The sequence below is a fragment of the Ornithorhynchus anatinus genome, chromosome 4 (genome assembly GCF_004115215.2).
Source record: "Ornithorhynchus anatinus isolate Pmale09 chromosome 4, mOrnAna1.pri.v4, whole genome shotgun sequence".
Lineage (NCBI taxonomy): Eukaryota > Metazoa > Chordata > Mammalia > Monotremata > Ornithorhynchidae > Ornithorhynchus > Ornithorhynchus anatinus.
The window spans coordinates 403,751-426,236 of record NC_041731.1 but is presented as its reverse complement, the minus strand read 5'-3'; the positions used below and the strand labels follow the sequence as shown (position 1 = coordinate 426,236).

Below are 22,486 nucleotides of genomic sequence, written 5' to 3'. Positions count from 1 at the left end.
AGTTTCAGCTCTCCATGCAGCAATGATTGGGGTATTCAGCCTGCTATCACTCATTCTCTTCACATGTCCCACCAGCAAAACTGTCTTAAGGTGAGCAAAGCTTCAATTCTAGGAGACTAACCGCACTCCAGAACTTCACTGCTTGTGTTCCTGCCTTGCCATTTGATACTGCCAGTGGCCCATATATGACACTGGTGGAAAAAACCTCTTAAGAAGCTGAATAGGGTCCAGATCTCACAGCTCTACATGAGGTGGAATAACACTACAGCTCTGAAGACCTTTAGTTTGGTCTGGGGACTGGATTGTAGGATGTGCGACCATACACTGACAGTCTCAAGGTAAGCAGCATGACCTTACTGCTAAGAACACAGGACTCCTGGCTCATACCCCAACTCCACCACTTGTCTCCTGTGGGGACTTGGGCAAGTCACTTAACTTCTCGCTCCCTCAGTTTCCACATCTGTCAACCTCCCCACTCCAGCCCATACTTCACTCTGCTGCCCGGATCACTTCACTACAAAAACATTCAGTCCATGTCTCCTCACTCCTTGAGAACCTCTAGTAGTTGCCCATCCACCTCCACATCAAACAAAAACTCCTTCCCATGGTGTTTAAAGTACTCAATCACCTTGCCCCCTCCTACCTCTCCTCACTGCTCTCCTATAACAAGCCAGGTCTGCACACTTGGCTCCTCTGCAAACCTACTCACTGTATCTTGATCTCATCTATCTCACCACTGTCCTCTTGCCCACATCCCCCCTCTGGCCTTGAACATCCTCCCTTTTCATAACCAACAGACAATTATGCTGTACCTTCATAGCCTTATTGAAGGCACATCTCCTCCAAGAGGCCTTCCCTGAGACCTCAGTTCCTCTTTTCCCACTCCCTTCCACATCCCCTTGATTTGCTCCCTTCATTCATGCCTCAGCCCCACAGCACTTTTGTACAGATCCATAATTTATTTATATTAATGTCTGTCTCGTCCTCTAGACTATACGCTTATTGTGAGCAAGGAATCTGTTATACTGTACTCTCCCAAGGGCCCTGCAAACAGTAACCACTCAAAAAATATGATTGACTGATTGTGAAATGGGGATTAACTACTTCCCTTCTTAAACTGTGACTCCCATGCAGGACAGGGGCTACCAGACCTGATTGTACTGCATATACCTTAATGCTCTGACAAGTAGTAAGCTCTTAAATATCACTATTACTTATAGTCTCCCAAAGGATGTGCTGGCCTTCTTGAGTTGGTTTTCTACTTCCTTGTCTATCACTGCAGCATGGGTCATTGTGCTGCCTAGGTAAGAGTATTCAGTGACAGTGTGTATCTCGATGTTGCCAATATACATTTTTGGTTGTGTGCCTGCTTTTCTTTAGACTTAGCCCCTAATACCAAAAGCAGTTCATTATCACTTGTGTGTCCTGCTGGGCTTGAGCCTCAAAGGTAGTCATTCATTCATTCATTCATCTGTATTTACTTAGCTCTTGCACTGTACTAAGTTCTTGGGAGAGTACAATACTACAATAAACATTCCCTGCCCACAAGGAGTTTACAATCTAGAGGGGGAGACAGACATTAGTAATTCTTGAATTTCTGTCTCTGGGACTTTGGTTGATGCTTTGGTAAAGTCTACAAAAACTGTGATTTGGTCCTAGTCCTTCAGGCATTAGACACCTTCAGTAGAGCTGGGCTCTGGAAAAGGCTAAGCAAATCTGGCTGTCCTGAGAAGTTCATCAAGGTTCTAAACTACTTCACAACAGCACAACCAGCAGGGTCAGAGCTGAGAGTGCCCTGTCTGACCCACTCTCCAGTCACTGCCAATGGAATAAAGCAGGAATGCACAGTGGGCCCTGTTCTGTTCAGTTTATTCTAAGGAGAAATGCAACAAGTGACCTTCATGCAGGTCTTAGACTAAACTGCTGCACCTCTAGGAAACTCTTCCAACTCAAGAGGCTTTGTACATCATCCAAAGTTCTAAATACCGTCATTCAGGAATAACAGTGAGCAAATAACTGCACCCTAGAGGCCCACATCCAAAGACATTCCACTTAACCTTGTAGAGTAAATCAATAGTGAGCCCCTCTGGGGTTACAGCAATGAGCTTTTCAGTCTTAGGTGAATTTCATTTGTACTAACTTCTTCAAATACTTGTATATTGTTGCCTGAATTCTAAGCCATGCAATAATTAAAGACCAACTGGTATGGCGCCTCTTTCTCAATACTTACTATGACAGAGCTCATAAAATGGTGACCAGACTTTTAAAAAGATGCAGTTCCAGTGAGATCAATGACTAATCGTTGCAGAAAATGTCCTTAGAACGAGTTTAAGAAATACAGTAAATAGTCAATGATATTTTAGACAGGAGTTTCTGTTGGCTAAATGGCTTTTTCCATTTTTTGGATGAAAATGCAACATATTTCATAGAAGTAGGCCATCTTTGATGAAACCGTGATCAGTGATACAAGAGAAATAAAATCAACAGGAAAAACTGAGTAAGGCTGTGGCTGGCTCTACTCTCTCTTTATCTAAAATTCCACTGAGAAATGACCGGCTGTGTCTTTTTTGTCCTTTTAGAAGGGCAAAAATCAATCCAAAAAGCAAACAGACTTCTGTTTTGATGCCTTGATACAAGGGTATGTGTCCTCTTGCCTGTCTCACTTTACTAAGAGAACTGCTTATTTTGTGATCTCAGAGGAGGCCACGCGATTAAAAGGCGGCGGGAAGAAAGACCTTTGTGTTGTGCGAGCCACTCCTTCAGCCAATCCCGACTCAGCAGTGGCTGAGCCTGTCGCCTGTTAGGCAAAAATGGCCGCATCTAGAATGGCAGTGATAGTCCTGAGTTGTCTGAGAAAGCAGCCTTCTTTGAATGAATGGCATCTTTTGCATCTTTTCTTGGAAGGTTGGCAAGTGCCCTGAAAGGATGGGTTAGTCTCCTTTGTTTAATATTGTGTTGTCCCTGCCCAAAACCCAGACTCTAATGACAAACAAATAAATAAATAAATACATACAAAACAAACAAACTCTGCATTTGATCATGTTCTTAAGACTTCCCCTCCAGTTGATTTCCCGATCTTGACTCCAGCCAGCCTCACCTTTCCTCTCAGTGCCAAGTGGAAGCCAAAAGCTAAAGGCAAGGACACGATGAACAAGCACTCTGCACCTTACCTGGATATGCAACAAACACCCTGGGCTTCTTTTTAGATCCAGTCTGCCAACCAAAACCATACTAAACAACTTGGGGCTCCTGCACTGGATTAAACTAAATGAAAACTGTAACTGCTCCCTCAAAGATGACAATTTTTTTTTTGAGTACTCTGAATACTGCCTAAAATGCACACTATAGGTAAGCATTCAAAAGACACAGTGGGTTTTGTCCATATACAATACTGTCCAGTTGCCATACTGAATTTCAAAAACAAGTGGGTAGTATCTTTTTTTTAAAAAAAAAGAAACAGACCCCTGTTTTTACACCCAAAATAGGTAATGGTTAGTATTTAACCCACTGAAACAATCACACACAAATTTTTCCACTCTGTATTTTACAGCTAATACTATTAATAAATATCACAGAGCTGGTCCTCATCTTTTCCTAGCCTAAGAACTGGGATGCAGTCAATTTGTAAAATACTACAGCTCTCTCAGTGTGGCTTCTCCTAGAAAAACCCACTTGGGGAAGTTTCAGTTGATTCAAAAAATGCAATATTTTAAATTAAGTAATTATACACTAATGATGAACACTTTTTAATTATACCCTTCCTATAGCACTACTTCCAAAGAGAAAAATTCACTTCTGTGCTAAAAATAGTTCCTCTGCTCTAAACGTTTTGGGTCCTTCTTTCGCTTGTAGAAGTTTCTTCCCCAGAGAGGTTCAGCTACACCATGGTCTGAATGCAGGAGTGAAGAGGCTATTCTCTTCAGAAAATTAATGCAAAATGGTATTTTTGAGATGGTGTCCATTCATACTACACAGCTGAGGCACAATTATAAATGTGTGGTTTTAATCCACGGATTCACAAAGCACACATGCATGCATTTCCTTTATTCTGGAAAATAAAGAATTCTTCAACCATGGATGACTTAAAATGGGCAAGAGTTTATGCTGTAAATATGTCCTGCTTTAAGTTACCCCTCCTGTGCCTCGAAAACTTTTCTCCCCCGAAAAGAAACACTCCAGCAGGCTACTACGACACAGAGTGGAAAGGGCACAATAAATGCAATAAAAGGAAACAGACTCTGCTAAAATAATGAATGCCCATTCAAAAAGCATTTCTGCAGAAAGGCATTTCAGCCTCCGAGGTAAGGAGAGCTCAACCGATCTTACTTTAAAGTGCCCCGCTTCCTACCATACTCATTTTTGGCCTTGGTTTCCTTTCGATGACTTCTGGAAAAGACGAACATAATTTCCAGATGCTCTTGTGGTGGGGGGGGGGGGGGGGGGGGGAAGAGGACCCGTTGGCAGAGCTTCCAAATAACGACTGATTTCAAACGTGCTTCTACCTTTGGCCCAACACATGGGGAAGGGGCTGCAGCCTCTTTTCTCCATCCAGGTTGCACCTGCCGGTTTCGAGGCCCGCCGGCCTGCCCGGTCCCACAACATGCGCACTGGGAGGCGTGGAGATCCAGCCCACGGTGTCCCGCCTTGGCGCTCCGACGGTCTCGGGCTCCCGCTTGGCCGGAGGGTGGCCGGGCTCGGTGCCTGCAGGCCAGTGGCGGGTAGGGAGGGGCCGTGCCGGCTATCCTTCCCGGGGAAGTGCTCGGGTCTCCAAACGGGCAGCCCCGGGAGCTGCGGCGGAGAATGACCCACTCATTGCCTTTGGGTGAGCTATGCCAGCTTCACGCCAATCGTCCGTGTCTCTCTCTCTGTCTGCCTGTCTCTCGTCTCCCCGAAGCTTCTCCCGCCTCCACGACCGACAGCTCCAGACCAGCCACTAGAAATGTGCAACCTGGCGCAGCCCGCTAGAAATGTGAGCTGGGAGGCTTTGGAGTCCTACATTCACTCAGGGGGTGAAGAGAAGGGGGCGGGGAGGAAACTACAATGGAGGACGCAAGCTGGGGTGGGGGTTGGGGGGAAGAAGAGGAGGAGGAGGAGGAGGAGGAGGAGGAGGAGGAGGAGGAGGAGGAGGAGGAGGAGGAAAAAGGTAAAAACAGAAGGAGGGGAGAATCAGTGAGACAGGGTGAGGGACAGAGAGATACACACACACACACACAGAGCAGGCGATTAGCAAGCACCTTATTAATATGCTAATCTCACCCTTCTGTTCCATTCATCCCCCAGACGCCTGTTTACAAAACTGACAGCAGATTCTAAAATCGACTAAGCCGCAAATCAAGCCTGACCCAGGTCATGTCTGCTAGGGCTCCTCGGACCATTTTGTTTTTCAATTCATTCCTCTGGCATTTTACCTACTGAAACGGATTTCGAGGGAGCTACCGTAATTACCCTGGCGGCAAACGGAAAGGGGGACGGAACAACACGAGAAACTCAGAAGCAAGGGGAGCACTGAGAATTCAGAAGCTATTTCTAAATTTTTTTAAAGACAAGAGCTCCTGTCAAGCGGTCCTTTTACAATTTGCCTCGGGAAGGAATACTGGCTCAGACTTTGAGTCTGTTTTTCTTAGCCAACAAAGCAGAGACGGGTGGCTGGTAATCTCGCAAGAAGTAAGTAGGACAGCAAAGTATCTTGAAAATCAGTACCACAGCTAGCTCCTTTTTGTAAATGTTAAGACCGGTTTTTCTTTCCATTCAAGTTGGGGAAAAGCAGAAGTCATCCCAAAAATGCAGCTAGCTGTCTGTCCACACTCTACGTCAGATGGTACAGATTAAAAATCCAGGCTCAGGTTTCCCTGTTGTGGTTGCTTTTTGACGGGTGTAACCACATCATGCTCTAGACTTGCAGAATTTGCCAATGGGCTTTACCACCGGTGTCATCCAGAAAGCAGTTTCACTCAAACTAGAACAAAATTCTCTGGGTGGCTGTGGCCAAGTCACTAATCTTTGTCCTGGTAATGCATCTGCCTGAGTACCTAGGTGCCACAGTAGACGGCATCACTGAAATGCCCAGGTAAGGAGATAGGGTTGTCTTCTTTATTCACCAAGTGATTTATCTATGAAAAGGGATACTACACTTTAGAAGGAGGTTGAGAGAATAGACTCATTAATTGTTGCAAAGGTTTCTGAAAACAAAACAGCTACACAAATGCTAACTAGAACAGAAGTGGCCCAGTTTGTCTAAAATGGCCTAGATGTTGTCTGCCTTTAAATGATTCGAAACGAGGCTTCAGTTGCAGATGGCCAAACATAATACCCAATAAAATACTGACTGGTCCCTGCCTGAATCCTGACCCCAGGCCATCCTAATAAGTGTCTCTGACACAATCAATGGTATTTATTGAGGGCTTACTCTGTGCTGAGCACAATGCTAAGCACATGGGGGAGTAACAATGCAACAGAATTAGCAGATCAGTTCCATAAATACAACTGACTGATGTTAGAGAAGCAGCCGTGGCTCAATGGAAAGAGCCTGGGCTTTGGAGGCAGAGATCATGGGTTCGAATCTCGGCTCTGCCACTTGTCAGCTGTGTGACTGTGGGCAAGTCACTTCACCTCTCTGTGCCTCAGTTCCCTCATCTGTAAAATGGGGAGGAAGACTGCAAGCCCAGGTGGGACAACTTGATTCTCCTGTGTCTACCCCAGCGCTTAGAACAGTGCTCTGCACATAGTAAGCGCTTAAATACCAACATTATTATTATGATGTTCCCTGCCTATAATGAGCTCACAGTCGGGGGGGGGGGGTTTAGACACTAATAAAAATACGTAAGTAATTTATAGCATATAATTTAAAGATATGTATATGAGTGCTGTGGGATCGAAGGAGGGGTAAATATCAAATGCTCAAAATTCACAGATCTGTGTGCATAAATGACAAAGAATGGAAAAGGAGCTAGGAAAGAGGACTTCATCGGAAATGGCCTCTTGGAGGAGAAGTGACCTTAATAATGCTTTGAAGGTGGGGGAGAGTGGTGGTTGGGCATATATATGGAGGGGAAGAGAGTTTCAGGCTAGGGGGAGGGTGTGGGCAAGGAGTCAGCAGCACGATAGACGAGATCAGGGCACAGTGAGTAAATTGGCACTATAGGGATAGGGTGTGTAGACTGGGCTTGTAGTAGGAGATCAGTGAGATTAGGTAGGATGGGGCGAGCTGATTGAGTGCTTTAAACCCAACTGTAAGGAGTTTCTGCTTGATGAGGAGGCGGATGGGCAGCCACTGGAGGTTCTTGAAGAGTGGGGAGACACGGACTGAACTTTTTTTTAGAAAAATAATCAGTGCAGCAGAGTGAAGTACGGACTCTAGTGGGGAAGTTAGGAGGTCAGTGAGGCAGATGCAGTACTCAAGGCGGGATAGAATAAGTGCTGGGATCCCCGTGGTAGTAGTTTGGTAGCAGCACAGTAGCAGCATGGGACCCAACAAAAGGATCCATCCTGGAAAAAAAGCTAAAGAAATTGGCAGGTGGACCCAGACTAATGAAATGATCTGGATTGGGCTTCCTCAGTCACTGGTAAGTGACGTCACAAATGAGATTCAAACCCTGCAGGATCCTCACCCACCACAAGAAGATGAATCACAAGAAGAAACAAGGCCAGTGAGTTTTGGGCTGACACTCTTTCTTGTTTGAGTAATCCAAACCAGAGGAATTTAGGCACTGCAAGCAGGATTATTACTAGGGTGATGATGAAGAAGGCCACCACAATTGAAGAGAGAGCAGAACCTTCCTGGCAGCTAGACTCAGAAACCACCAGACTATTCGTCAGTCCATCAGCCTGAGGCTGCAAACATCAGGGAAACCATCCCACTCTCCATCTCCCCCTCTCCCTCCACCACCACCAAGAAGAGATTGCTGCCTTTCCTTCGACTTTGTCCTCCCCAGCTTAGATTGTGGGCCCCTCATGGGGCGGGACTGTATCTGACTTTATTTGTGTTTTCCCCAGTTCTAAGCAGAGTGCTCATCACACAGTAGGCACTTAATACTATAATCAATTGCAGCAGGGCCAAAGAGAAATTATTTTATCAATCTTATCACACTATGACGGGCTGAAGTCTAATTTACTCAGGTCTCTGCAAATCATTTGCCAATGTTCCCTATCTACCCCAATTCTGGAAAAGGGCAGAAAAAGGTGGGGAGAGGGGGCAGAAGACCAGGTTTTATGGTCACCTATCCTCAACTCACCCTCTGACCCGGCTAAAATTTAGACGGGGAAAATCCAAGTGAGAAGTTAAGGAACTCAGCAGAAGTATGAATTAAAGGTTCAGAAAAAGAAAGCTTTTAAGGTCTTCTCAGTCCCTAAACATAATCGCCAAAGATTGCAAATTGCCAAAGATTCAGTGCTTGGACCCAAAAAAAATAGCTGGGCCCTTCTCCGTCTAGAACCATAATAGGATAATTGACTTTGATCTAAACTGCCAAAATGAATTCACTTTTCCAGTATTGAGAGAAACAAAGAGCACCAAAATATCTGAAACTAATCCAGATGGCTAGCAAAGATGATTCAATCAATGGTACTTATTGAGCACTTACTGTGTGCAGAGCACCATACTAAGCGTTTTTGAGAGGACAAAACAACAGAGTTGGTAGACATGTTCTACAGTCTAGAGGGGGAGACAGACATTAAAATACACTATGAATATGTACATTGTGCTCTTCCAAGTACCTAGTACAATGCTCTGGACACAGAAAGCACTCATTAAACACAACTGATTGATGGGGCTGAGGATGGGGTGAATATCAAGTGTTTAAAGGACAATTCACATACACTTCCATGTTTAGATGGGCAACCATTTAATTTCCCCTCCTATCACGCCAGGCTAAACATCACTCATGCTGTGCCAGGAAAGTAGGAGGAAGCAGTGGAAATTCAGTTATTACATCAGAAGTTTATGGGTAGAGTACTCTACAGAGGAAAAGCAGAGTATGGGTGGGATGGGATCCAGAAGAACATAAAAAGGATTTGGGCAATGAAATAACTATGTAAAGGGGGGAAATTAGTACTGGGCTGCATATGACTATGAGGAAGATTTAAATGAGCACTGAAAAAAAAATCCATGGTATTGCAGCGATGATAATAGTAATAATACACTCTGATTTTATATCATGTTTTTACTTTCCGGATCACTTTCACACTAACTTATTTAACTTTTGTCCTTGCCCCATCACTGAGGAGTAGGAAAGGGAAGGTATTATCCCCAATTTACAGATGAGAAAACTGAGGCACAGGAAGGTTCAATTTATTGAGCACTTACTGTGTGCAGAGTACTGTACTAAGACCTTGGGAGAGTACAATACATAATGTTTCCTGCTTACAAGGAGCTAGAAGGGGAGGCAGATTAATATAAATAAGTAAATAGCAGTTAAATGCTAGCGGCAGAGCTGGAACTAGAACCCTGGCCTTACTGACTCCCAGGTCTCTGGTCTCTTCACTAAATCACTTTTCCTTTACATAAACAGTGGAGTTCACAAAGTTCAGCTGAAGAGAACCAGAGATACATTGACAGCCACCAAAATAAGGATTTTTACTAAGAAGCTTTGTGATCCTAAACACAACCGAAGCACTGCTGAAGAGTACAGAAGGAACTGCCCTCATCACAAACAAAGAGGGAAACTCAAACAGATGGCCACTACAAAGAACTTCTGGACATGCCTTCCACCGTCAAGAAAGCAGCCCTTTGAAGCATAGAAAACCCAAGCAAAATGTGAAAACATGACCTTAGCTCTGACATTCTGAAGAAATAACTCCCACAGACTGCTTGTCCGATGTGGGCCAGAAACCGTGTCCAACTTCATTATCTTGTATCTACCCCAGTGCTTGGAATAGTGGTTGGCACATAGTAAGCTCTTCACAAGTACCACAATTATTATTATAGGAGAGATCTGGGTGACAGACGAGAAGGAGGACAAGGAGGAAGGAGAAGAGGAAGACTGGGGGAGGAGAAGGAAGAAGAAGAAGAAGGGAAGGGAGGGGAGATAAATTGGGGGGGTGGCAGGACGGAGTGGTAGAGGGCAAGGGAGAAACACAGGGTTGGGGAAGCAGAAAAAGAGGAGGTGCCTGTGGGTTTCTGCAGTTCTCTGAATTAAAGACCGGAACCACTATCATTTAACCTCTCCATGAGTGTCTAACCAATCAGACATGGCCAATGTATTCACGTGAGTCTGAGATGTGTTAGCCGTTAGGCTAACGGCTTTAAAGGAGATAGGAGCATTCCATCATCTTTCCTAAGTGATTCACTTATTCAGAATGTTAGTCCTTGTAAAAGTTAGTTACCATAAATACTAGTAAAACCTGTCCCCATGGCTTCTAAGTTTCCTCATTTCAAAGCAAAATATAACATCCTTCTTTCTCCCAAACATGTCCCCTAATATGAGGTGACTACAGTTAGCTTATCTTCTGCACAAATGCTGCCCCACAGTGGTTCTGTGCTACAACTATGCTTCTTTCATTATATTTCCTTATTAAATACATTTCCTTATTATGAAAATCTGTGGAGGGCAATGACCTAATTCAGTGTGATCTCTGGAAACTGGAAAGAGCACATGGCTGGGAGTTAGACCCAGCTCTTCCGTGTGACCTGAGGTGAGTCTTCGTGCCTCATTTTCTCAATTATAAAATGGGAATAAGAATCCCCCTTCTTCCTAGGTTTTAGATTACGAGCCCCTTGTGGGACAGGGATTATGTCTGATTTGATTCTCTTGTGTGTGTCCTTAGTACTTAACACAGTGTTTTGGCTCAGAGTAAGCACTTAATAAATACCATAATTACAAGATGATGATGATGATGATGATGAATGAAAATAACATTTGCCAATTAAATTTCATCCCTTTCTCCAGGATCCCTTTAGTTTGGGGCTTACTTGAGGGCAGGGTCCATGTCATTTCCTTCTATTGTGCTCTTTCAAGACCTCAGTACAAAGCTCTACACATATTAAGCAACTGGACTAAATATAATCTATGAAAGCGGGGAACGAAGACTGCACAGGCAATGGACAAAACTTTGTAAGGCTGACGTCCTTCCTATCCAACTCTCAACACATTTTACCAGAACTTCTAATGAGTGGCCAAACCTGCCACTTAGCTGTGTGACTGTGGGCAAGTCACTTAACTTCTCTGTGCCTCAGTTACCTCATCTGTAAAATGGGAATTAAGACTGTGAGCCCCACGTGGGACATCCTGATTCCCCTATGTCTACCCCAGTGCTTAGAACAGTGCTCGGCACATAGTAAGCGCTTAACAAATACCAACAAACCGAATGACTCGAGTTTTGCTCCTAATCTGATGGAGTTCCCGGCAGAAAGTGAAACGGCAGCGAGGTAGGCCTGTATAATGAACACAAAGGCCCTAAACAACTCTCAAACTGAAGAGTCTTGAGTTGGCTGTCATTGCAGAGATTGCATCTTATTTCTCAAAAAAGCTTCCAATGATGAGCATTCAGAAATTTTTGTAGGCCTAAATTTTGGCAGGGATTGTCATGGCTATAAATTCCATTCTACTTTGCAAGTCTTTAATACAGTGCTGTGAATTCTGCAGGTGCTCAATAAATACTACTGACCGAATTAAAAATAAATAAATAATTCCACTGTACAGTATCTTCAAAGTAGTGATGCAGATTAGAGAAATGTAGATTGAATTTCTTGAGTTGATTATTTAACAAACTCCCTAATCAACCAATGCATTCAATAACAGTGATAATATCGACTAAGTGCTTAATCTGTGCAGAGCACCGTATTAAACACTGGGAAAGAATATATTGGTGGGAATTAGACATGGTTCCTATCCCTGGGGGGGCTCATAATCATTCCCACAAAAACTTTTACTAACGTTTATGCACATACTACAAACTAGCTAGTTACCCTAGGCTTCAACACAAAGACATGCCCAGACAAGAAAAACATGGCTCAGCAAGCCCAGGTGTCAGCAGAGACCACTGGATACAACTGAACCAGAAGCTTCCAAAAGTCACATAGGGCTTTCTCAATCAATGAGGAATCTCCAAGGAGGATTACACATAGGGAGAGTTCAACCTGTTTGTGTTGGGTTGAGCAGACTGGATTATTGGACAACTCCCCAGGATTCTGGCCTAGGTAGACATTCCAGTGGTTCCCCAAGCTGTCCTTCCAAGGCTTTTTGCCACAGTGAAGAAATGGAAAGCTCTGTGGCCTAGAGGAAAGAGCACTGTAGTAAGTTTATACAACTCCCACTTACAAGAGCAAGTGGAAAAATGGCTTTGAAAAGCTTCCTTGAAATTGGATTGAAAATGGTTTCCTTAAATCCTCATTCATTCCCATGGGGTTGGACAAAGCCAGGCCACCTCTCTTAAAACCACAACTGTGTGGTTGGCTGGTTTTACAGGAAAAAACAGCCTTGTAAACAACTTCTTTAAAAATGGTATTTGTTAAGTACTAACAATGTGCCAGGCCCAATACTGAGCGCTGGGGGAGATACAAGCTAATCAGGTTGGACACAATCCTCGTCCCACATGAGCTCATCTTCTTAATCCCCATTTTACTGATGAGGTAACTGAGACACAGAGAAGTTAACTGACTTGCCCAAGATCACAAATCAGATAAGAGGTGGAGCTGGGATTAGAACTCAGGTCCTCGAACTCCCAAACCCATGCTCTTTCCACTAGGCCATACTGCTTGCCAAAATCAACTCTTAAAATCCATTAAGCATTCTTGGAATTCCAGTATTTCTTTATGGCCTCTACCCTCTTCTGTTTTATCCATTTTCCTTCCACATTCTTCTGTTTCTCTGTAGTCTGATTTCTTTCTTTCCCCCATCCATATATCCTAGTCCTATCGCTCCTTAGTTGCCCTTCGTCCTCCTCTTCCTCTTCTCCTAACTGCCCCTTTTCTCCTCTGTTCCTCTCTCCCTTTTTTCTATTTTTCTACTCTTCTCGTCTCTCCCCACCCCCGCCCTTCCATCTTCCTCTTCGATAAGCTCCAACGTACTCCACCACTTGCTCTCTTGGTTCTTCCAATGAAGCCAGCCTCCTAGGTGAACCTTGCTCTCAACTCTACCACCTCCAGTCTCTTGCTCACACTAATTGGGCTAGGAACTCCCTCGATTCCCAAATCTGATAGAACACTGCTCTCCCCACCTTCAAAAACCTCCTAAAAATCCCATCGCCACCAACAAGTCTTTCCAGATTAATTTCCCAGCACCGTAAGCCTTAGAAACCCATTGGCCCAACTCTAGCCATTGTTAATTTACCTATACCCACCTTCAGCACTTTTATCTAAAAACTTATTGACTTGTATATTCACTTATTCATTTTGACTACTCTCATAAAATACTTTTATGTCTGTTTCCCCTGCTAGAGTATAAACTCTTTGTGGGTACAGAATATCCACTACACTATGTGCTCATTGTGGGCAGGGAACGTGTCTACCAACTCTGCCGTATTGTGCAATCAAGCACTTAGTACAGTGCTCTGTACACACAAAGAGCTCAATAAATATCAATGATTGACGGATGGATGTCACTTGATTATTTTGGATTTTCCAAGCCCCTATTATATTGTGTTGCACCAAGTGAGTGCTCAGTGAATATTATTAATACTACTCTATTTCTCTCACTTCCTCACCGGTTCTAATTATAACCTTTCTGTCAGGAGACCACTACCACAGAAGAGCTGGGGGCCAGATGATTTAAGAGCAAATTCAAATTCTTAATGCATAACTGATGCAGTGCTGACATACCCCCAAAATACGTGTCGGGATGAGAAAATTTAATGAAAATTGGTCATCTCAACGCTAGCATATACCATACAGAGGTTAGACTGTAAGCTCATTGTGGGCAGGAAATGTGTCTCCTTATGGTTATACTGTACTCTCCCATGAGCTTGGTACAGTGTTCTGCACACAGTAAATGCTCAATAAATACGACTGACTAAAAAGCAGATGAACAGGGAAAAATTTGCCCAAGTTATTCTCGCTAATCCAGGAGTCTACTAGTTAAATCAAAGTACAAAGTGAACAGAGAAGGCAGGAAGAAGCCATATGGGCTTCAAGAAGAAAAAGGCTCACGTCACCTCTAGCTTCAGCTTCCTTAGGAGGGAAAGTTCCATACATTCCACAAAATATATTTTACCTCTTGCAAAACTACATTTTGTTAAGCTTTAGATTCCTTTTACTGTTTAGAGTATCCTGGCATAATTTGACGTACCTTAAGGCTTAATGTTACTTTTTAACTCTCTATGTACTTTCCAGAAGGTTAAACATCATTAGATCTTGGTGCAAATACATGACCAGGTGACTGGGACAAGTGTGCTAAAATTCAGTCTTCAATTCTGTACAGCAGCAGATATAGTCATTTTCCAGACAAGCAAACTGAGGCACAGAGCAGTTAAGTAACCTATCCAATGGCTGAGCTGGTAGTATAGCTGTGACTTCCAGACCTGGGCTGTTTCCACTAGACCTTACTGCCCCATAAAGTGAAAGCTCCTTTTGGAGCTTAGAGTGTATTTCTGTTGGAGTGTATTTCGTCAAGCCCCTGGGACAGTGCTCTACATAGAGTAAATGTTCAATAAACACCACTGATTAGCTGACTGATAGTGTTGCAGGGAGAAAGAGTGGGGTTTTTTTGGTAGTTCTTTTTTTTATGGTGTTTGTTCCAGACACTGTTCTAAGCACAGGGGTAGATATAAAGTAAGCAGGCCGAACACAGTCCATGTCCCAAATGGGGATCGCAGTCTTAGTCTCCATTCTACAGATGAGGTATGAGGCACAGGGAAGTTAAGTGACTTGTCCAAGGCCACCCAGCAGACAAGTGGCAGAGCCAGAATTAAAACCCAGGTCCTTCAGACTTCCAGTCCTTTAGTCTATCCACAAGGCCACACTGCTTCCTGCTGCTGATCACTGGGAGTAAAACCAAGCCACTAGAGTGGTTGAGCAGGTCCACCCATGTCAAATGTCTGCACTACTCTCTCTCCTGCTGCTGTTGTAAAGACTGGAGAACTTACATTCCACCCCCTTTCCCTGGCACTGCTAGTGTGCTCCATTGGGTCATTATGGCCTGGGACAGAGAACTAAAGCATGAGGCTCCAAGAGGTCAACCTTACTCTGCCACTTGATTATTGAAACAAACACTAACCAACCCAATTACCTGGAACCTATTTTTGGACATGTGGGTAGCACGATGGCAGGTCGGGAAATTCCTGGGCAGGCAGAAAAACTTAGCTTTATTTTCTTTTTGTCATCATATATTTTTCCAATCATTTGTTGTTTTGGTTTTTCTTTATTTGCTTTTAAAGAAGCAGCAGGGAAAGTGAATGTACAAACAGAAATCAGTAATATGATGAGACTGAAAAAATGGCATGTATTTCAGCAATAATCCAGAGCCATTTCACTGACAAAGTTTCAGAAGTCCCTAGAAAAGCCGAGAAAGGCCATCAATTTAGGATGCTAACGTATTACGGAATTATGTATATAAAGCTTTCAAATGAAATAATGATGCAAGTAAGGGGTGAAAAATAAACTCAGGTTCTTGATCTTAGACTATTCTAACAGCAGCTGCACATTCAGAAAAGAAATTTTACACTCCAGATAAACCCAAATAACTTCCCTGACAATTAGAATCCTCCTAAAATCTGTTTACTTTTAACTAACACCCCAAGTACAAAGTGATGTTCTGCCAAATTTTTGCAGGTTAGCAAGAGAACACTAGAGATGATGCGAGCATTCTCTAAGTTCCAGGTGAGATCACTGCAAAACCCCCTCTAACCATATGCCGTGAATAACCAATATATTTATTGAGCAGCCACAGGATGTGTGGAATCGCACGAGGCCCCACATATTGTCCTTAACATGATGCACAAATGATTACTTAGCAGGATGTTAACAGTGTTTCTGCAGAGATCCCAGCTGAGGATTATAAAAATAAGTATTATAATTCAGTGTCCTGCTTTCAGCAAAAGATCCTGAAGATTTGCAAAAGTCAGTCATGTAAAGCAATATGCCACTCATCCAATTAGTGTGCGACTAATAGAAAAAATGTGGTTTGGGATGAGAGCTGTTACTGACTTCGCAAATACCAGGGCAGTCTGTAAAACCTGCACATGTTTTAGAGTTTTACTTGACTGCATGACCCCACAAAGATTCTGCACTGCTCAGAGATACACCTAGTGCGCAGCACGGTCCGGGACCCACCTTCAGTACAGCAGGCAAACCCCACAATGCAGAGATTCTCATCCCAAATGCCCAGCTGTAAAAAGCACACTCGCTTTCCATGGAAAGGCTTTATACAAAATTACATATGATTTTACTTAACACACATTTTCTTTTTCCAAAATGCAAATTGTGACCGAAAAACTCTAATGAAATTTCACAGACTGTGTACTACATCGACTGCCAAATGATTAGCTTCAAGGCTAATTTGAAAACAACTCTTTTTCACTACCATATTTGAATGACTGTATTTGTGCCACCCTCCTTTTTGATTCATAAACAGGTTTGCAAATCTAGAGATGTCAGGGATCTTAGTTGACGACTGAACTGAAAGCTTTCATGAGAGCCATAACTGGAACTAGCTAGTTAGTACATCAGCAGAAAAGTGAATTCAACAATAACTGATTCAGAAGATACAATGTGTGCTTACATCATTAGCATGCACCAAACCAATGAGTTAAGTATATTCCCCATTCCTAAAATATGAAAATCACTGAACCATCCAATTTTGAAGGATCAAAATACTCTTACCACAGTATAATTTTTCCATGTAGCTTCTCTAGACAGTTTCTTCTATAAACTTTAATCCTAGAATCAGTCTGGTCCTCTCAGCCTAGTAGCTGAAAAACGTCAATGCTTTTGACAATTTTTCAAAGACTTACTAAAGATGCAAACAGAGCCACGGCCTCCCTTTGGACGCCTACCATGAGCCACTGCAAATCCAGAACTGCTTTTGTCTCCTATCACTAAAAGACTGGCAGGCATTGCAAACAAAAGGCATCCATCACTAAGCCCATTAGCTCCAGCTGACGAGACCATTCAGGCCTGCCAGATGGGGAAATGGGTTTTGCTAAATCCAGTAACTGCAGCCTCAACAAACCTGAAAAGAAGACCATTCGCCGTGATCTGTTTTTTTCAATCCCGAGTGTTTTGCTATGTATTCTGCTCTGGTCATTAAAACACTCGCTTTATTTTATTTTTTTAAATGGATTGCTTAAGGGCTCACAGTGGGCCAGGCACTGTACTAAGCGCTGGGGTAGATAATAATAATAACAATAATGGTGGATTTTGTTAAGTGCTTACTATGTGCTTACTTAGAGTAAGTAAGAGTAAGTGCTTACTTACTCTTACTATGGAGAAGCAGCATGGCTCAGTGGAAAGAGCCCGGGCTTTGGAGTCCATTCCGGCTCTGCCACTTGTCAGCTGTGTGACTGTGGGCAAGTCACTTAACTTCTCTGTACCTCAGTTCCCTCATCTGTAAAATGGGGATCAAAAGTGTGTGAGCCCCACGTGGGACAACCTGATGACCCTGTATCTCCCCCAGCGCTTATAACAGTGCTTGGCACCTAGCAAGCGCTTAACAAATACCAACATTATTATTATTATTATTATTATTATTATTATGTGCCAAGCACTGTTCTAAGCACTGGGGTAGATACAAGGTAATCAGGCTGTCCCACGTGGGGCTCACAGGCTTCATCCCAATTTTACAGATGAGGTAACAGGCTTAGAGAAATTAAGTGACTTGCCCAAAGTCACACAGCTGAAAAGTGGCAGAGAGGGGATTAGAACTCACGACCTCTGACTCCCAAGCCTGTACTCTTTCCATTAATCTTTTTGGACACAGTTTATGTCCCATGTGGGGCACATAGTCAATCCCTATTTTAAAGATGAGATAACTGTGGCACAGAGAAGTTGAGAGCCTGGCCAAGGCCTCACAGCAGACATGTGGCAGACACAAGATTAGAACCCAGGTCCCGACTCTCGGGCCTGTGCTCCTTCCACTAGGCCACATTGTTTCTCATCTTTCAATTGCTCCACATTTTTCTCCTAGATTATGAAGGGGGCAGGCTAGAATGGCCATAACTTTGTTTTCCCTTTCTTCTGCCCTGTTCATCCTGCAGGAAAGGGATAGGAAGAACTTTGCTTTCTTGGAATAACCACCCTCATCTTTTATGAAGTTTAAACTACACACTCCACTTCTCAAACGCCCCACAACTACAGAATCCACCAGAGGAGTCAGTGGCTATCACCAAGTCGCTGTGAACACCAAAGCATTCTCAATTCCTTCTCCTGGATAACTTACTCCTTCTCAAGTTCAAAAAATACCCAAGACAGGCTAAAGGGAGCAATGAGTTGTTAAAATAAACTGGCCTCAACTGTTTGTGTCTACGGGCTTTGTTTTTGTTTTGTTTCTCTCCAGGCACAGAGGCCTCAAGTTTTTCTCTTTCAACTCATCTTTTTAGGTCCAGTTACTGATTCAGGAGCTTGCATTTTAAAGCATGAACAAGAGTTATGTTCACAATGAGCCTGTTGCAATAAAACTTAAAAGCAAGTCAATCAAGAAAGTTGAAATGTGCATATGGTCTCGGTTCAAAATTTCCCAAAGTTAACAGGGATGCATAGGGTCATTACACTGGATAGCCAGGAACCCCTCACTTCTAGTCCAGGGTCTTGGAGAAAAGAAAAAGCGACCTGGCTGACCTGCCTGGCAGCTGCAGAGGACCGACACCCCTCCCCCGCTCCAGCAGGTGGTCCCAGGAAGACAAGGGGCTACAGCTGGCTAGCCCTGGCTAAATGTGGGGCCACATACAACCCCATAATTTAGGAATTATTAATAAATCTTTCATATGCTTTCTAGAGTCTAATTGGAGGCTTCTTTGCAGACACCTGAATATAAGGTCCTAGCAATAAATATAAGAACTGGGGTGGGACTGAAGAGAAGGCGAGTGACGCAGGGAGAGATCCCAAGCAGAGTGACCTAGTGGATAAAGCATGGGCCTGGAAGTCAGAAGGACTTGGGTTCTACCACTGCCTTTACCACTTGTCTGCTGTATGACTTTGGACAAGACGGTTCACTTCTCTGTGCCTCAGTAACCTCATCTGTAAAATGGGGATTAAGATTGTGAGCCCCATGTGAGATACGGACTGTGTCCAATCTGATTAACTTGTATGTACTCCAGTGCTTAATACAATGCGTGGCACATAGTAAGTACTTAACAAATACTATCAAACACACACACACACACAGCTTTTGTGGTCCCTTTTATCCAGGCAGTCCACTCACATGGGCAAGTGATTATTTCTGTAGGCTTGCTTAAAGTTCAGTGTCAGCCCAAACAGGCTATGTGTGAATGCAATGAATAGCTGTAATGGCTTCAAAAATCCTTCTTATGGTGAGGCTTGCAATATCCAACCATCTTCTGTTATAGGGCACTGAGTCATTATTAATAATAATGATAATAACAATGATAACAGTAGTTTTCAAGTACTTACTATGGGCCAAGCACTGTACTAAGCGCAGGAGTAGATACAAGATTATCAGGTTCCATATGAGGCTCACAATCTAAATGGGAGGGAGAATAGGTAATATGGTTGTAATTAAACCAATTCTACATCTCCCAGGGCCAGTGAAGACAAAAAGTTTGTGCATTTGGGTGCCAAAACAAGTTGGGTTTTATGAATTTATTAATGTGACCTACACCTAGATGGGCATTTTTTTCCATGCACATCCAATATATTGATTATATATACACATATATACTATTTTATATATATAGTATGTATAGATGCTATTAATGTCTTTGATGTTTTGAAGTCTGTCTCCCCCCTTCTATTCATTCATTCATTCATTAGTATTTATTGAGCACTTACTATGTGCAGAGCACTGTACTAAGCGGTTGGAAGGTACAAATCGGCAACAGATAGAGACAGTCCCTGCCCACTGACGGGCTTACAGTCTAATCAGGGGAGACAGACAATAGAATCAATCAATAGAATAAAATAGAATCAAGGGGATGAACGTTTCATTAAAACAATAGCAATAAATAGAATCAAGGTGATGTACATCTCATCAACCAAATAAATAGGGTAATGAAAACATATACAATTGAGCGGACGAGCACAGTGCTGACGGGAAGGGAGACGGGGAGGAGCAGAGGGAAAGGGGGAAAAAGAGGACTTAGCTGAGGGGAGGTGAAGGGGGGTAGAGGGGGAGCAGAGGGAAAAGGGGAAGCTCAGTCTGGGAAGGCCTCTTGGAGGAGGTGAGCTCTAAGTAGGGTTTTGAAGAGGGGAAGAGAATGAGTTTGGCGGAGGTGAGGAGGGAGGGCGTTCCGGGACAGCGGGAGGACGTGGCCCGGGGGTCGACGGTGGGATAGGAGAGAACGGGGACTGTGAGGAGGTGGGCGGCAGAGAAGCAGAGAGTGTGGGGTGGGCAGTAGAAAGAGAGAAGGGAGGAGAGGTAGGAGGGGGAAAGGTGATGGAGAGCCTCGAAGCCTAGAGTGAGTTTTTGTTTCGTGCGGAGGTTTATAGGCAACCACTGAAGGTTTTTAAGCAGGGGAGTGACACGCCCAGAGTGTTTCTGCAGGAAGATGAGCTGTGCAGCAGAATGAAAAATAGACTGGAGGGGGGAGAGACAGGAGGAAGGGAGATCAGAGAGCAGGCTGACACAATAATTCAGCCGGGATATTATGAGCGCCCGTAACAGTAAGATAGCTGTTTGGGTGGAGAGGAGGGGGCGGATCTTGGCGATATTATAAAGGTGAGACCGGCAGGTTTTGGTGACAGATTGGATGTGTGGGGTGAATGAGAGAGCCGAGTCAAAGATGACACCGAGGCTGCGGGCCTGAGAGACGGGAAGGATGGTCGTGCCATCCACAGTGATAGGAAAGCCAGGAAGAGAACAGGGCTTGGGAGGGAAGATGAGGAGCAAGCCCATTGTGGGCAGGGATTGTTTCTCTTTATTGCTGAATTATACTTTCCAAGTGCTTAGTGCACTGCTCTGCACACAGTAGGCACTCAGTAAATATGACTGAATGAATGAACCTCCAGCCAAGCTTCTAGAAACAACAGTGTAAAGCTTAACATTGTTCTGGGGAGAAGATAATTGGCATGGGTCATCCCAACTGACAGCTGGAGAAAAAGGCAGAAAGCCTTAATGAACTGCCAAATAAAAATCAAATATTTGTGAAAATACCCCAAGTGAACCCGAGAACTCCCATTTCTCAGCAAGAACCACTAAATGAGACTGCCTAAATTGAAAAGGGAACATACTGCTGATTCTCAATACATCAGCTCCATTGGTGCAGGGTGACACTATGGTACTGAGTCCGGCAGCAGAGGAACAGCCCCACTATATAGGAAAGAAGTGGTTTCTATGTTCTCCTTTAATATAGGTTTACAAAATGGGTAATCTACAGCTCAATCACCAAGATACAGTTAACAGCTCAGCTCTTTGGGAAGTTACAGGCAGGGAATCTGTCTGCTAAATCTGTTTTGTACTCGCCAAGTTCACATTGTAAGCGCTCAATAAATACCCTTGATTGATTACCTACATTTAAGATGAAGAGGTTTCACAGAAAAATGGAAAACTATTAACTGCTTTTTTAACTTAACAAAACCAGCATCAACACCTAATACTAAGCACAGGGCTCCTACTCTTGGAAGTTACTGCTTAAGACTCATCAGATCTTTATCTTTCATTTAGCTGGGAAGCAGCATGGAGAATGGAAACAGCATGGATCTAGGAGTCAGAGGACCTGGGTTCTAATCCCAGCTCTGCCATTTGCTTGTTGTGTGACCTTGGGCAAGTCACTTAACTTCTCTAGGCCTTTGGTTCCTCAACTGTAAAATGGGGACTCAATATCTGTTGTCTCTCCTACTTAGACTGTGAGCCTCGTGTGGGACAGGGACCGAGTCCGACCCGAGAAATCTGTATCTATCCCAGAGCTTAGGACAGTGCTTGATACATAGTGAGTGCTTAATACCATAATAATAATAATAATGATAACAATTTAACTTTGCCCCTCACCCCCTGAATTGAGGTAATTCTATTCCCAGCTTACCTTCACCAGCTTTTCGACCCCTTGGGTCTCTCACTAAATCAGGAGCCCTTGAGTCCTGTTCTTCATTCACTTTTCATTCCTAACATTCTCCCTCTCCCCACCCATTTCCTGGCATTCCTCCCCAACTCTTCAGCATTCCAACATGAGGAAAGTGTTTCTTCATTCTGAGACTAGCCTTTCCTGACATGAACAAAGGGTAAGCGAATCAAACTTTCTCATCTGAGACAGATGACTTGAGACAACATGACGGCAGCCACCTTGTTTAAATTTCTCTCTCCCTTCATCCTGTCCATTTTTAATTCTTCTATGCATGTGCACCCCACTCTTCCCTGGTCCCAAACTCTCTGCCATGATGCTTATTATTTTTAATGCTGCTGCCTATCACTGGAGGGGCCCACAAAGTTTTGTAATAAATCACTACAAA

The 22,486-nt window shown here is 43.6% G+C and overlaps 1 protein-coding gene across 12 annotated transcripts in view; it reads right to left on the bottom strand.

The window, feature by feature from the left end:
- The window catches only part of PTK2 (protein tyrosine kinase 2), a 143,234-nt gene that overhangs the window by 95,939 nt on the left and 24,809 nt on the right, over positions 1–22,486 (bottom strand). For 5 of the 12 annotated variants that reach the window (XM_029064144.1, XM_029064145.1, XM_029064148.2 and 2 more), the window contains exon 1: positions 4,503–4,617. The exons of 1 other annotated variant lie outside the window; for it this stretch is intronic. In XM_029064144.1, the coding sequence (XP_028919977.1) occupies positions 4,503–4,602 (100 nt within the window). In that variant the 5' untranslated portion in view covers positions 4,603–4,617. Of the gene's footprint in view, positions 1–4,502; positions 4,618–22,486 lie in introns of those variants that run through there. 6 more of the 12 variants (XM_029064150.2, XM_029064151.2, XM_029064149.2 and 3 more) reach the window with 3 other exon arrangements.